Raw genomic sequence first — 13,701 nt, 5'->3', positions numbered from 1 at the left:
CGAAAACGGCCGTGCTAACAGTTAGCACTCTTTTGTGAATCAAGCCCCTAGTCTTTTTGGTAAACTGAGTGGTCAACAAATTGGGCAGTCAGAACACCCACAAGGCCCCAAGCACCAGCCTAGGTTGCCTTGTGGATGATTTTGCTCTGGGTTATGCCATATTCTTGAGGATGATGGGGATGAGGAGAACCCCCATGTCTTTTAATAGTGGACAGGCATCTCTGCAGCCCACATTGCTGGGGATGTGGTGTGTTGTGTGTGTGTGGAAAGGGGAGGAGGCGGGGGCCTTCTTTAATTCTGCTTCCCCAGTGTCACTAGAATCCCTCACAGCCCCCCCCCCCCCCCCCCCCCCAGCTTAGGACCTCTCTGAGGGTCTGATAACAGCAGCACTTAGTTACTGACAGAACAATCGGCTGAGGTGACATTTCGCCGCTCGACGTCCTCGCCTTTATACTGGTAAAAAGCGTCTGTGTTATACTGGTGGAGAAATCAATATGTTTCTGATGAGAAAGGAGTGTAATCTCTTCAGGCGCTGCCTGGCTGCTGACTCCTCTCTTTCAGCTGCTTCTGATGGATCCACTTGCCTCCTCTCGCCATGCGAGTCTGTTCCACTTTCCCTGGCAGGAGTAATTGAGTTTGCTCTCTGGATTTCTACAATTCCTCTCCGCTCGCAGCAGACAATGCCTCGGGGGAAGCTCTCATCTATAGGAAGAGGCGCAGGCCAGAGTAGTAACTGCCATCGAAAGGTTAATGCCGTCAGACATCAAACAGAACCGGAGAGAAATATGCATGTGTTATAACCCGTATCTCCGCTCTGAAAACCAATCTAACAGAGAGAAGTCTTACAGCTTCTTGTCCTAATAGCTAGTTGTATTCTATTTCCAGTCTTCATTTCCTGTCAGGATAAAAGGACCCCAATACCAGCAAAACTGGCACAAAAATGGTCTAGTTGCCTAAGTGGCCAATGAGAATCTTTGGTTTAGCTTTTTGCTCCATAGTCATGTCACTGACTGTCCCCAGAGGAGCTCACAGTCTAATCCTACCATAGTCATAGTCTAATGTCCTACCATATTATAATTATGTATTTATATAGCACTGACATCTTTTGCAGCACTTTACAGATCACATGGTTATGTGTCACTGACTGTCCTCAGAGCAGCTCACAATCTAATCCTACCATAGTTCTAGTCTAATATCCTACCATATTATTATTATTATTATTATTATGTAATTCTATAGTACAGAGATCTTCTACAGCACTTTTTGAGAGTACATAGTCATGTCACTGACTGTCCTCAGAGGAGCTCACAAATTAATCAATCTAATCCCTACGATAGTCATAGGTTAACGTCATACCCTGTGGCGTAGCAAACTTAACAAACGTTTTTCTTACTCTAATACACCTCTCTGATACTGCAGCTGTCCTTGGTAAGTTTAGGGGCTCCATGTCAATAGAGTGCTTGGAGCGCAGTGTAAAACCTGCACTGGGGCCCCAAGCGCCTTAGTTATGCCACTGGTTCTACCATATTATTATAATGTATTTATATAGCACTGACATCTTTTGCGGCACTTTTCAGAGCACAAAGTCATGTCACTGACTGTCCTCAAAAAAGATCACAATCTAATTTTAACATAGTCATAATCAACTGTTCTACCATATTATTATTGTGTGTTTATGTAGCACTAGCATCTTCTGCAACACTTTACAGAGTATATAGTCATGTCACTGATTGAGTCTGTCCTCAGAAGAGTTCAAAATATAATGCTACCATAGTCATAGTCTAATGTCCTCATAGGAACCTGTCCCGTTCTCAGCAAGCGTCTGTTTCCAAAGGCTTAAAAACTCATAATGTCTCTCCAATGATTATAATTATAAAGAGTTCCCACTTACAGTTCCACAGTAGGGCTATTAGATCGAAGGATGAATCTGCTATACTCCAAGACAAACTCCTTCTCGTAAGTCTCACCACCGCAAACTCAAAGTCCGTCTGATGGTGAGTCGTCTCCACGCTGCTCTCCACGCCGTATAGTTCAAGTGCGCATACGTCACTTCCGTGTGTCAGACTCATGGGTCCGCTCGTCACACTTCCTTCTGGCTGGCTGCAGTCTATTCTTGGCTATTGTGGGTGACGTCACCGCTAAAGATCCGTTGAACCTCTGCTTACAGGCGGCCGCTGAGCGCTACCGCGGCTCGCCTATTGTCCACGATCTGTGCCAAAAGATAATGAAACCTCTACGCGTTTCTGCCAATTAGCGTTGGCTTTCTTCAGGAGGATTTACTCTGGATCATCTGAGGCTAGCATTGTCCATCCTTCTTTTATAGTGTTCATCCATCATTCCTTCCTCTTAATCGGGTTATAGGTCATGGTTCAAAGGGTGCCCCAATGTAGATATATCTTTTCCTTGTATTTTTCATCAAACACATAGCAACACTCCATATCACTTAATTCAAAACCTAACCATTCAATTATTGGTCGTTTAAAATAGCTATAAAAATATAAGGAATATAAAGGATAGTCAATAAAAATAATTGCGTACAAGCATTCGTCACTCTCATCACCCGTAAACATCCCACAACACCCCCACCCCTCGAATAGGTAATCAATTATCAATTTCAGCATTTGATATATTCATGATATGTAAGGTAAAACATAAACATAATCGGGTGTCCAGCGAGTACAATATATATGGCCAGCAGAGGCCCCCCACACTAACCCTCACACAATCAATCACCCCACTCTCAGAGGCATTTCTGGTATCCATAGGGCTCATTTGAAGAACGCAAACAGCTCCATCTTGCTGTTGAGTCCCTTGGGGGTAAGGGTGTCTAGTTGGAATATCCATTTGGATTCACTCCTAGACATTTTCCGTATGTAGTCCCCTCCCCTTGGGAGATAGTAGTGATGACGAGGAGCGGACCATCACAAAAACAACACCCCCACTGTCCCATAAAGGAAATCAACAACTTAAAACAGCTAGTGGGGATAGTAGGACCCTGCTTGACAACACAAGGAGAAGTAGGAATAGATCTGGCTCAGTGGGCTTTAATGTCCCTGTGTCGAATAGGTATTCGGCCCTGACACACAGCCCAATAGGTGGGAATGGACGGGGAGGAGACAGTATGGATAAGAACAGAACACCTAGGGGTCCCCTACTAAGAGGAAAGGAAACATATAAGAAGAACAGAAGGAGCACATCTAAAACCACTCCAACTAGGACTACCCAACAACAGTTTAAGAATAGGTATGGAGGCAATGTGAGGAGTATAAAGACGAGGAACAACATAATAGTGGAGGAACCTCGGAATTCTATTAGCCAATATTTTTTACGGACACCAAGGCCGGGAAACGGAAGAGAGGGTGCAGGGGAGGCCGGAAGAGGGGTAAAAAGGAAGTAGAGGATGGAGGTCAGATGATGGAAGAAGGAGGGGCAGGTGTGTTTAATTTGAGTAAACGCAAATTGGAAAATAATGAGATTAAACTTCTATCGAAAGGATTGAAATTTGCCCCTAACAATAAAACTAATAAGTTTGAATCTTACATTAACATCAAGAGATATATGAGGAAACTCTGTCTAAAGAAATACTTCCTAAAAAACCCTGTACAAAGGGAGGATGAGTTGTCTAGGTACACCCACACCATGTTAAAGAATCCCTCCACCTTTTTTCCACAAATGGAATATAGCGACGCAATGACGGCGTTTGAAAACTTGGTAGAGAAGGACATCAGACGTATGAAAGTTAGTGGATTCGGAAACGACAATCTAACTTGCTCAGAAAGACGAGCCATGAAAGAACTGAGGAATGATCCAACCATTGCTATACGCCCGGCGGATAAAGGTGGGGGGATTGTAATACAGGACTATGATGTATATCAGGCTGAGGCAAATAGACTCTTGAACGACCCAGAGACTTACCGCGTCTTGGGCCGGGACCCAACGGTCGATTTTGCTAAGGAGCTAACTGCTCTATTGGATGAGGGACGGGATTGTGGAATACTGAATCCAAAGGAATACGACTTTTTGAACATAGCATTCCCACGAAAACCATTGTTTTATCATTTGCCGAAGGTGCATAAAGGCCTAAACAACCCCCCAGGGAGACCGATAGTGTCGGGGGTGGGCTCCCTAACTGCAAACCTCTCAAGGTATGTGGATACTTTCTTACAGAAATCAGTAAAAAACACAAAAGCTTATATTGAGGATACTAAACACATATTAAATGCCTTGGGGGGTCTGCAGTGGGAGGATGGTTTCATATTGTGCACTCTGGATGTGACATCCCTATATACGATAATTGATCATGAAAGGGGACTGGAGGCTGTCAGCTTCTATTTGGATAGAGATGACACAATCGATGTAATACAGAGGGAGTTTATATTAAAGTCAATCCGGTTTATATTGGAGCACAATTATTTCCAGTTTGATGACCGCTGGTATCTACAGGTCGGTGGGACGGCGATGGGGACCAGGTTCGCACCAGCCTATGCAAATCTATTTATGTCCTACTGGGAGGAGAGCCATGTCTATGGGGAGCGTGGCCCGGGTGCGAGCTTGGTCCTCTGGCGTCGTTTCATCGACGATGTGCTGGTGATATGGAGAGGGGACACTTTGTCCCTGGAGAAGTTTATTGAGGACATCAATACTAATGGCTGGAGAATTAAACTCACGGCAGACATCAATAAGTCACATGTTAATTTTTTGGACCTGGAGTTGTATGTGGAGAACAAGTCCCTTAATACAAGGACATTCCACAAATCAGTGGACGTGAACAGTTATATTTTGTATACCAGTTGCCACCTTCCACGGTGGCTCAACAATATCCCCAGGGGGCAGTTCACGAGGCTCCGCCGTAATTGTACGAACTTGGATGAATATGACCGAGAGGCGGAGGGGCTTGTGGACCGTTTCCTGGAGAAGGGCTATCCGGAGGAGGGTGTCAACAAATCCAGACATGATGTTAGACACAGGGACCGTGGTAGCCTGCTGGGCCCGAGGATTGAACAGAAGTGGGACGAGAGAGATCTCAGTGTTGTCCTACAGTACTCATCCCGATCGAATAAAGTAGTAAATATAATTCGAAAGCATTGGGACGTATTGAGGGAGGACAAGATTTTAGGTGAGAAATTACCGAACACCCCACAGGTGATCTTTAAGAGGGCACCCAACTTGGGGCTCTCAATAGCAACAGCAGCTAATGAAGTAAATAAAAAGGAAAACCATGGAATGGATAGGGGCAGAGCAGGGTTTGTCAGATGTGGGATGTGTCTGAATTGCAGAAGAACTGACAACCCGGGTAGAATAGTGGAAATTGAGGCACTGGATGCAGTGAAATATAAAATCAAGGATTCCATGACCTGCACTACTTGTGGGGTCATTTACTGCATCCAGTGCCCCTGCCATAAGAGGTATGTTGGGAGAACTAAAAGATCACTTCTGAGGAGGATAGGGGAACACTTAACCTTCCTGGCGGTAAGCCCGAGCTGAGCTCGGGCTATGCCGCGCAGGAAGATATCTCAGCCCCTGATGGAGCGATTTGCTCCATTTAAAATGCTGTACGCGCAGCTAGCACTTTGCTAGCCGCGCGTACAGCTTGATCGCCGCCGCTCTGCGGCGATCGCCCGTACGCAGCGGCGCAAGAGGGCCCCCCCCCGCCAGAGCCCTGCGCTGCCCGGACCAATGAGTTCCGGGCAGCGCTATGGGCTGGATCGGAGGTGTCTGACGTCAGGACGTCGGCTGACGTCCATGACGTCATTCCGATCGTCGCCATGGCGACAGGAGAAGCCAAACAGGGGAGCGCGTTATATACGCGTTCCCCTGTTTGCTATTGATGCCGGCGACGATCGCACTAGAGGGACACATGCGCCCTCTAGTGGTGTTTCATGTAGCTACCACTCTGGTAGCTTTACATGAAACACAAAAAAAAAAATAAAAAAAAAAAGGATTTTTGCCATTTTGGCAAAAAAAATTAACCGCCAGGAGGGTTAAATAATATCGAGAAAAAGAATGAGGGACATCCTCTGTCAAAACACTACAAGGAACAACATGGGGGGAGGATAAGGGGGACCATATTTTTTGGTCTAGAGGTTGTACAACGGGACATAAGGGGAGGGGACTACATACGGAAAATGTCTAGGAGTGAATCCAAATGGATATTCCAACTAGACACCCTTACCCCCAAGGGACTCAACAGCGAGATGGAGCTGTTTGCGTTCTTCAAATGAGCCCTATGGATACCAGAAATGCCTCTGAGAGTGGGGTGATTGATTGTGTGAGGGTTAGTGTGGGGGGCCTCTGCTGGCCATATATATTGTACTCGCTGGACACCCTATTATGTTTATGTTTTACCTTACATATCATGGATATATCAAATGCTGAAATTGATAATTGATTACCTATTCGAGGGGTGGGGGTGTTGTGGGATGTTTACGGGTGATGAGAGTGACGAATGCTTGTACGCAATTATTTTTATTGACTATCCTTTATATTCCTTATATTTTTATAGCTATTTTAAACGACCAATAATTGAATGGTTAGGTTTTGAATTAAGTGATATGGAGTGTTGCTATGTGTTTGATGAAAAATACAAGGAAAAGATATATCTACATTGGGGCACCCTTTGAACCATGACCTATAACCCGATTAAGAGGAAGGAATGATGGATGAACACTATAAAAGAAGGATGGACAATGCTAGCCTCAGATGATCCAGAGTAAATCCTCCTGAAGAAAGCCAACGCTAATTGGCAGAAACGCGTAGAGGTTTCATTATCTTTTGGCACAGATTGTGGACAATAGGCGAGCCGCGGTAGCGCTCAGCGGCCGCCTGTAAGCAGAGGTTCAACGGATCTTTAGCGGTGACGTCACCCACAATAGCCAAGAATAGACTGCAGCCAGCCAGAAGGAAGTGTGACGAGCGGACCCGTGAGTCTGACACACGGAAGTGACGTATGCGCACTTGAACTATACGGCGTGGAGAGCAGCGTGGAGACGACTCACCATCAGACGGACTTTGAGTTTGCGGTGGTGAGACTTACGAGAAGGAGTTTGTCTTGGAGTATAGCGGATTCATCCTTCGATCTAATAGCCCTACTGTGGAACTGTAAGTGGGAACTCTTTATAATTATAATCATTGGAGAGACATTATGAGTTTTTAAGCCTTTGGAAACAGACGCTTGCTGAGAACGGGACAGGTTCCTATGAGGATTTTTGGAGACCCAGATTTTTTCAGATCCCCTTTTTCATACCTCCATTTTACATCACCCCCAATACATCCTTGTTCATACGAACTGATAAGTAAGGTTGAGATAGAAGGGCCCTTCTACTTTTGAATGTGTATGAATGAATGGGCTTGAATGACCTGGGTTTTTTTTTACAGTGTTGTTTGATCATTTTATTGATTTTCCATTTTGTGGATTTTAATATAAGGAAACAGAGAATAAAGAGGAATTAAGCCACATATCTGAAGCGCGTGTTAGAATCAATATATTACTTTGACCAAACACTGTGAGGGTGCTAGGGATCCCTCAACTAACAACGCAGCTCACTTAGAAATTAAAAAACTCCAGCGCTGGGTAGCATATATATATATAGTCTAATGTCCTACAATATTATTATTATGTATTTATATAGCACTGACCTCTTCTGCAGCACTTTACAGGGTACATAGTGGAGGAAATCACCATAGTCTCATCTCCCTATCATAATTTAAAGCCAGTTTTTGGTGGAACCAATTAATTTAGCTGTTTGTTTTTAGGATGCAGAAGAACACCAAAGTACCTGAAGAAAACCCATGTAAAGATGGGATCGACATACAAACTTCATGCAGATAGTGATGGAGCAGAGTGTTCTGTACACGCAGATAGGTACCCAGCATAAAAAGTTAAAACTCTTTACTGAATAAAAACATGCATAGATAAATCATATACCTCCATCACAGCTTACTCAGAACAGAGAAGAACACTCAGAGAATACAGGAAATAAGAATCCCATAAAGATCATCATCGTATTTTACACACAGTGGCATCTTGTGGTCGTTTACTATACTGCAATTCAGGTAACAATCCTGTTCATACTTCCACCTGAATCAGATTTGAACCTGGAACTATAGCACAGCAAGCTGAGAATGCTATCCTCTGTCACTGCGCTACCCCGCTATGTTGCGCAGAAGTGACCAGTCTATAAACTCGCCATTTGTTTCACTTTTGCAGCAGTTTTGTACCAATTTCCTCTACCCCGGTTTTGATCAATGTTCCCATTTGTCTTTAGGGCGAGCTGGACATGAAACATCTGCGTGTCCCAATGAACTCTGCAAACAGACGTCACCTTTTCCCTGTCACTCCCCCAGAGCTCCATATGTGATTGCTGAAGCTTATCACAGCAGTGAATAAGACCCTCCATCTGCCCGGCCGTGTCAGTTGCAGAGAGCTTTGTCTGCCCGTAGCTTGCTGCACATTATTTTGCCAGGGCTATAAATATAGACACAAAAACCACAAACACCCACAAGGCGAACAACAATGGCTGCTGCCCTACATCAAAGAGACGCTCTCATCAACGACCTGAAAGTGTAAAGCAGACGGGTTGCTAAAAATAATCGCCAACTGCAGGAACCCATCGGACCACGTGTAACACTAAAGGTCGTGGGCGTCACCACGCCTACCCCATAGGGGATTTATAATAAGCCTCACATTCTGCTAAAGAACTTTTTCAGAGGTTTTTTTTTTTTTTTTAGCAAACTTTGGATTATGTACAGAACAGAACTGAATATTTTTTTACGCATTAGAAAACACAGAATAATTGTCTTCTGGAGAACGTTCCTATGCCCTGCGCTTGCTTTATGAAAGTCACAATGAGCAATGATCCTTGGCGATCTGTTACAATGCAGAGGAAAAAAATCCCATTTGTGCTATTGATGAAATAAAAATAATATGAGTGACTGTATAATTGCACCAGCTATTAATCAGCCTGCCAGCCACCGCTGCGTCCTTATTTGACCCAGGCAGTGGCTGCAGTGGTTGTCAGCAAAGAGCTGGCAACGCAGCTTTGTAACCATGTGTATTATATATGGAATACATTTTATTCTATTATTATTTTTTCAGCTCTGTAATAATTTCTATCATCAGATGTGAAGATTAAAAAGCCACAATTATGTGTGAATAAAGCAGTTCTGAGCGCAAATGCGCCGGTGCAAACAGTATGATGTGTTCTGATGGAAAAGCAGGCGCAATAGCATCAGTGTTTGCAGGAAACGGGTACACACGTGTCCGGTGAGAGCCTGGACCTACTTCTGTCTCTTTTGTCATTACTGTTGGAGAGATAAACTCTCTTCCTGCATTGCCGATTTGCCAGAGAGGTAGAGTAGCTACTCTTTACACTGACCGCCCCCCGCCCGTCCATATAGGTATAAATAATAAATTGTGACCGCTTTGAAGAAATAAATAAATGGTTTAGAGTCGAAAGAAAGCGATGTTACATGTAGGGAAGGGGATTTTCAGGATTTGCAGAGAACAAAATGGCCGCCCTATGACACAGGGAACAAAATGGCCAACCCCATCACACAGAGAACAAGATGGCTGCTCCCATTACTGAGAGAACAAGATGGCAGACTCCATGACACAAAGAACAAGATGGCCGACTCATTGACACAGAGAGGACACATTTGGCCATACCTCCCAACTTTTTGAGATAAGAAAGTGGGACACTTAAGCCACGCCCCTACCACCCCCTAATCACAGCCCCAAGCCACCCCTAGTCATGCATACCATAACTAGTTCATAAGAAAAATATATTGTATTTTATTTCCAACCACACAGGTCCTTTCTATCATGGGTCATTTTACTTCATATTAACACATTTTTCAGTTGAAAAATACATATATTTACACAAATCTGTACATCAGTCCTGAAAGGAAGTCCTAACAAATAAGGAAGAAAGAGGGACAGGGAAATGGGGTTTTCAAAGAGGGACAGTTGGGTGTTATGCATTTGGCGTTTCTGGCTAGCAAGGTTAGTTGTCTTTCTAGAGTATGTGGAGCATGGAAGATATCAGGTCAATTGAGAAAGAGTTTAGTTCAGGTTTCCCTTAAAGAGTACCTACATTATAAATTACAGTTTGTTTTAAACCTAATAGGTTGCAGAGACATATAAAATCACACATGATAAAAGTGTGATTTTCTCACTCCCAGGGTCCGTATTCCACATATGATCTTGAAATCCCCGCCCCCAGTGTGAAAGTGGGCCCTGGCATTTTTTTTCTTTCCAAACTATAGGGGCAAAGGATGCTGGGGGATTGATGTCATAACTCCACCCATCATATTCATGTGATCTAATCTAGGCAAGCAGACAGACATCTGAAATAAGAATTATAGCAAACAGACATGATAAGACATGCTACCGCAGTTCTCTTGTCTCTTCTCTCTCCTACTCACTGTGAAAAGAGAAGTAATTTGATCCAGGCAGGCAAAGGGCAGGGGAGGGAGGAGCAGGGGTAGGAATCAGGCTGAAGCGGAGGACACCATGCTCAAGGTGTACTTTAGAAATAATTAAGTGCTACTACAGATATAGATGTGAGTCTGTTCTATCCACTATTATGTACCAGATGTAAACTTTATATGTTCATCTAACGCTACACAGTGCATAGAATAGGTAGTCCCCGACTTGCGAACGCCCGACTTATGAATGACCCGCCGATACAAACAGCATGGATTCTCTGTTTCCATGGGAACAAGTCAAAACAGTTTTTTTCAAATTGGACTTGTAGTTTTTGAGAAAATCGTTTTTTAAAAAATCAAAGAAAAAAGCTTTTAAACTTCTATAAACAGGTACAAAAGGCAGAGGTGACACAGAGGGGGACACTGGAGGCACAGGGGGGCACAGAGAAGGTACAGGGGACAGAGATGGCACAGTGTTCCGACTTAAAGAGAATCTGTACTCTAAAATTCTTACAATAAAAAGCATACCATTCTCTTCATTATGTTCTCCTGGGCCCCTCTGTGCTGTTTCTGCCACTCCCTGCTGCAATACTGGCTTGTATTTAACAGTTTTAGGCAGTGTTTACAAACAGCTTACTGTGTGACTCATGCAGAGCTTGGAGAGGGTGTGTAACGCTTCTGCCAATGACAAGCAGTGCTGCACATTCCACACATTCCACCCTCAGCTGACAGAGGAAAGAAGATAAGATTTATTACAGAGACAGTGCAACTAGAAAATGTTGCAGTAAGAAAGACCACATTAGAACAGGCATAGGAACTTATAGGATAGAAGAAATAAGGCTCAAAATTTTGTGAGAGTCTCTTTAAGAATGGATTCAGGTTAAAAACGAACCTATAGTCCCTATCTCGTTCGTTAACTGAGGACTACCTGTATATGTATTGCCATTCAGACCTTTTTTTTGGCTGAAGGTGTTCTTTAATAATTAGTTGTGTTTTTTTGTTAATTAAAATGGAACCTTAGTTTGAGGAGTATAAGTCATTCCGGAAACATGCTTGTAATCCAAAGCACTCTTCGTTGTATCAAATTGAATTTCCCCGTAAGAATTCATGGAAACTCAGAAGATTCGTTCCACAATATAAAAACATTTATAGAATGATAGTATTTATTACAAAGTGCCTATGAAGTAAACATGCAAAAAAATGCATACAGTAACAAATTAACCTGCACTTTACTTTTGAAAGGATTTGTGGCTGGTGGAAATGAAAGGATGAGGGTTTTTGAAACACTTGCATCAGGTGCAGAGATTACAGGGGCAGCATGTTTGTACTGTTTCCACTAACAGCATGCAGTCAGAGTAGGAGGAGAAGTGAGAGGAGAGCGAGGTGAAGATGGTCATCATTAGGGAAAAGCAGCTTGTTGTTCTGTGTGAGGAGTCTGCCAGTGAGTGAGGAGGCAGGTTGGCAGCAGTGTTTTATTTGACTTACACAGCAGAAGGGAGGAGGTGGCACTGCTCTCCTGGTGGAAGAGCAATGGAGTGGCTGAGGGTGAGCAGTTTGTCACAGACTCACAGCCAGCCAGTGTGCTATTGTGTTGAGCTGCAGCATGTCATGTGAGAACATCAAATGAAGCAGAGTAAATTGTCGGTCGGGTGCTGTGCGATCAGTCCAAATCGAGGGGGCATCCTCACAAGTTTGCCCCAGGCAGCAAAAAGTCTAGACCCGGCCCTGGTAGGAACTTGTCTACATGATATGGGCTGTTTGGCACTCACTATGGAATTAACCCTTAAAATGTCCCTGGAGTGCTACAGCATAATAAAGGGGATGACGCTCCTGTGGAAGATAAGTATACAGAAGCTGGCACATTCTATGCAATGCTTTATTGTAACATTAAAATTTGAAGCCAACGTTTCGGAACCACATAGGATCCCTTTATCAAGACAACATTAAAGTAACATCGTAACACATATATTGCCTCGATAAAGGGATCCTACGTGGTTCCGAAACATTGGCTTCAAACTTTAATGTTACAGTAAAGTATTGCATGGGATGGGCCAGCCTTTGTATACACATATTGTATAGGAAGACATTTGCTATAACTAACAGAACCATTGCTGGCTAATCGGAATCTTTTTCTTTTTGTGTGACTTTGAAAAAGAACTTATTCATAAGCAGTTGTTTTTGACTCCCTTTGAGGATTTCACGGGAATGTGACATTAAACAGTCACATCACTCGGATTAAGTACAATCCTGCAGCATCAAAGAGAGAGCAGCCATCAGCTCAGCTGTGATGATGTGGCGCGTGTATATGTACTGTGTCCCTATATCAGGATGCTGCTTGCTTATCAAGTCAAAGTTTCATAAACCTTTTTGTTTTCTCTTGTAAATTGTTTCAAACCAATATTTGGTAAGAAGTTTCCTAACAATTTTCCCTATTCACTAAACAGTTTAGACTAGTATACTGATGGTTTTTAGTCTACTGATGGTTTGGTGTGAATCAGTTTTATCAAAAGGGAATTCACTAATGATTACCAAATGTTTTAGACCTGTTTTTTAGACCCGGTCTAAAACATTAGGTAATTAGGTCGGTAAAGCAGGGGAAATGGTGATCAAAAGATGCAATTCACAAATAAGTAGCTACAGTGGCGTAGCAATAGGGGGTGCAGAGTAAGTGACTGCAATGGGGCCCTTGGGCTAGAGGGGCCCAGAGGGACCCACCCTCAACCACAGTATAGGCTCTTTATTGGTCCTGTTCTAATACTATTTATTTCTATAATTGATTCCCCCCCCCCTTCCCCCTTGACTTCCCACAGAATGAAAGCCGCTGCCCGATCCCACTTCACCTTCGGCTTCCCCCCTCGCTTCCCGCAGAGAACCACAGCTGCAGGCAGCGAGAATGACAGCATCAGATGACAGGTGACCTATACGGGATCCGTCCCGTCGTCCGGAGCCCATCTGTCTCCTGAACTTCCTGATTCTTAGATCAGACAGGAAGTAGTACAGAGCAGTGGCGCTCTAGAGGAGACAGATGGGCTCCGGATGATGGGACCACTGCCTCTTGGATCCTAATGGAGAATGTGAGTCATCGAGTCATCTGTTGTTGGCATTCTTCCCTGCTGCGGCTGCCCTTTGCTGTGGGGATAAGGTATTCACAGGGGTGTGGGCTGCACAGTGGGGGTAGCTCTGGGGCATATAACTTGTCACTGGGTGGGTGGTATGTACAGAAGTCTGGGGGCACATTAGTTGTTGTTGGGGGGATGGTCTGGCTAATTCTGGGCC

At 43.9% G+C, this 13,701-nt stretch overlaps 1 protein-coding gene across 5 annotated transcripts in view; it reads left to right on the top strand.

The window, feature by feature from the left end:
- The window catches only part of ALK (ALK receptor tyrosine kinase), a 942,963-nt gene that overhangs the window by 108,130 nt on the left and 821,132 nt on the right, over positions 1-13,701 (top strand). Inside the window, exon 2 of one of the 5 annotated variants that reach the window (XM_068232764.1) lies at positions 7,753-7,861. The exons of the other annotated variants lie outside the window; for them this stretch is intronic. Coding sequence (XP_068088865.1) covers positions 7,819-7,861 — 43 coding nt within the window. The 5' untranslated portion in view covers positions 7,753-7,818. The remainder of the gene's footprint in view (positions 1-7,752; positions 7,862-13,701) is intronic. 5 annotated transcript variants of the gene reach the window in all.

Source organism: Hyperolius riggenbachi, chromosome 4, assembly GCF_040937935.1.
Source record: "Hyperolius riggenbachi isolate aHypRig1 chromosome 4, aHypRig1.pri, whole genome shotgun sequence".
Classification (NCBI taxonomy): domain Eukaryota; kingdom Metazoa; phylum Chordata; class Amphibia; order Anura; family Hyperoliidae; genus Hyperolius; species Hyperolius riggenbachi.
This window is presented reverse-complemented; position numbering and strand designations above follow the sequence as displayed.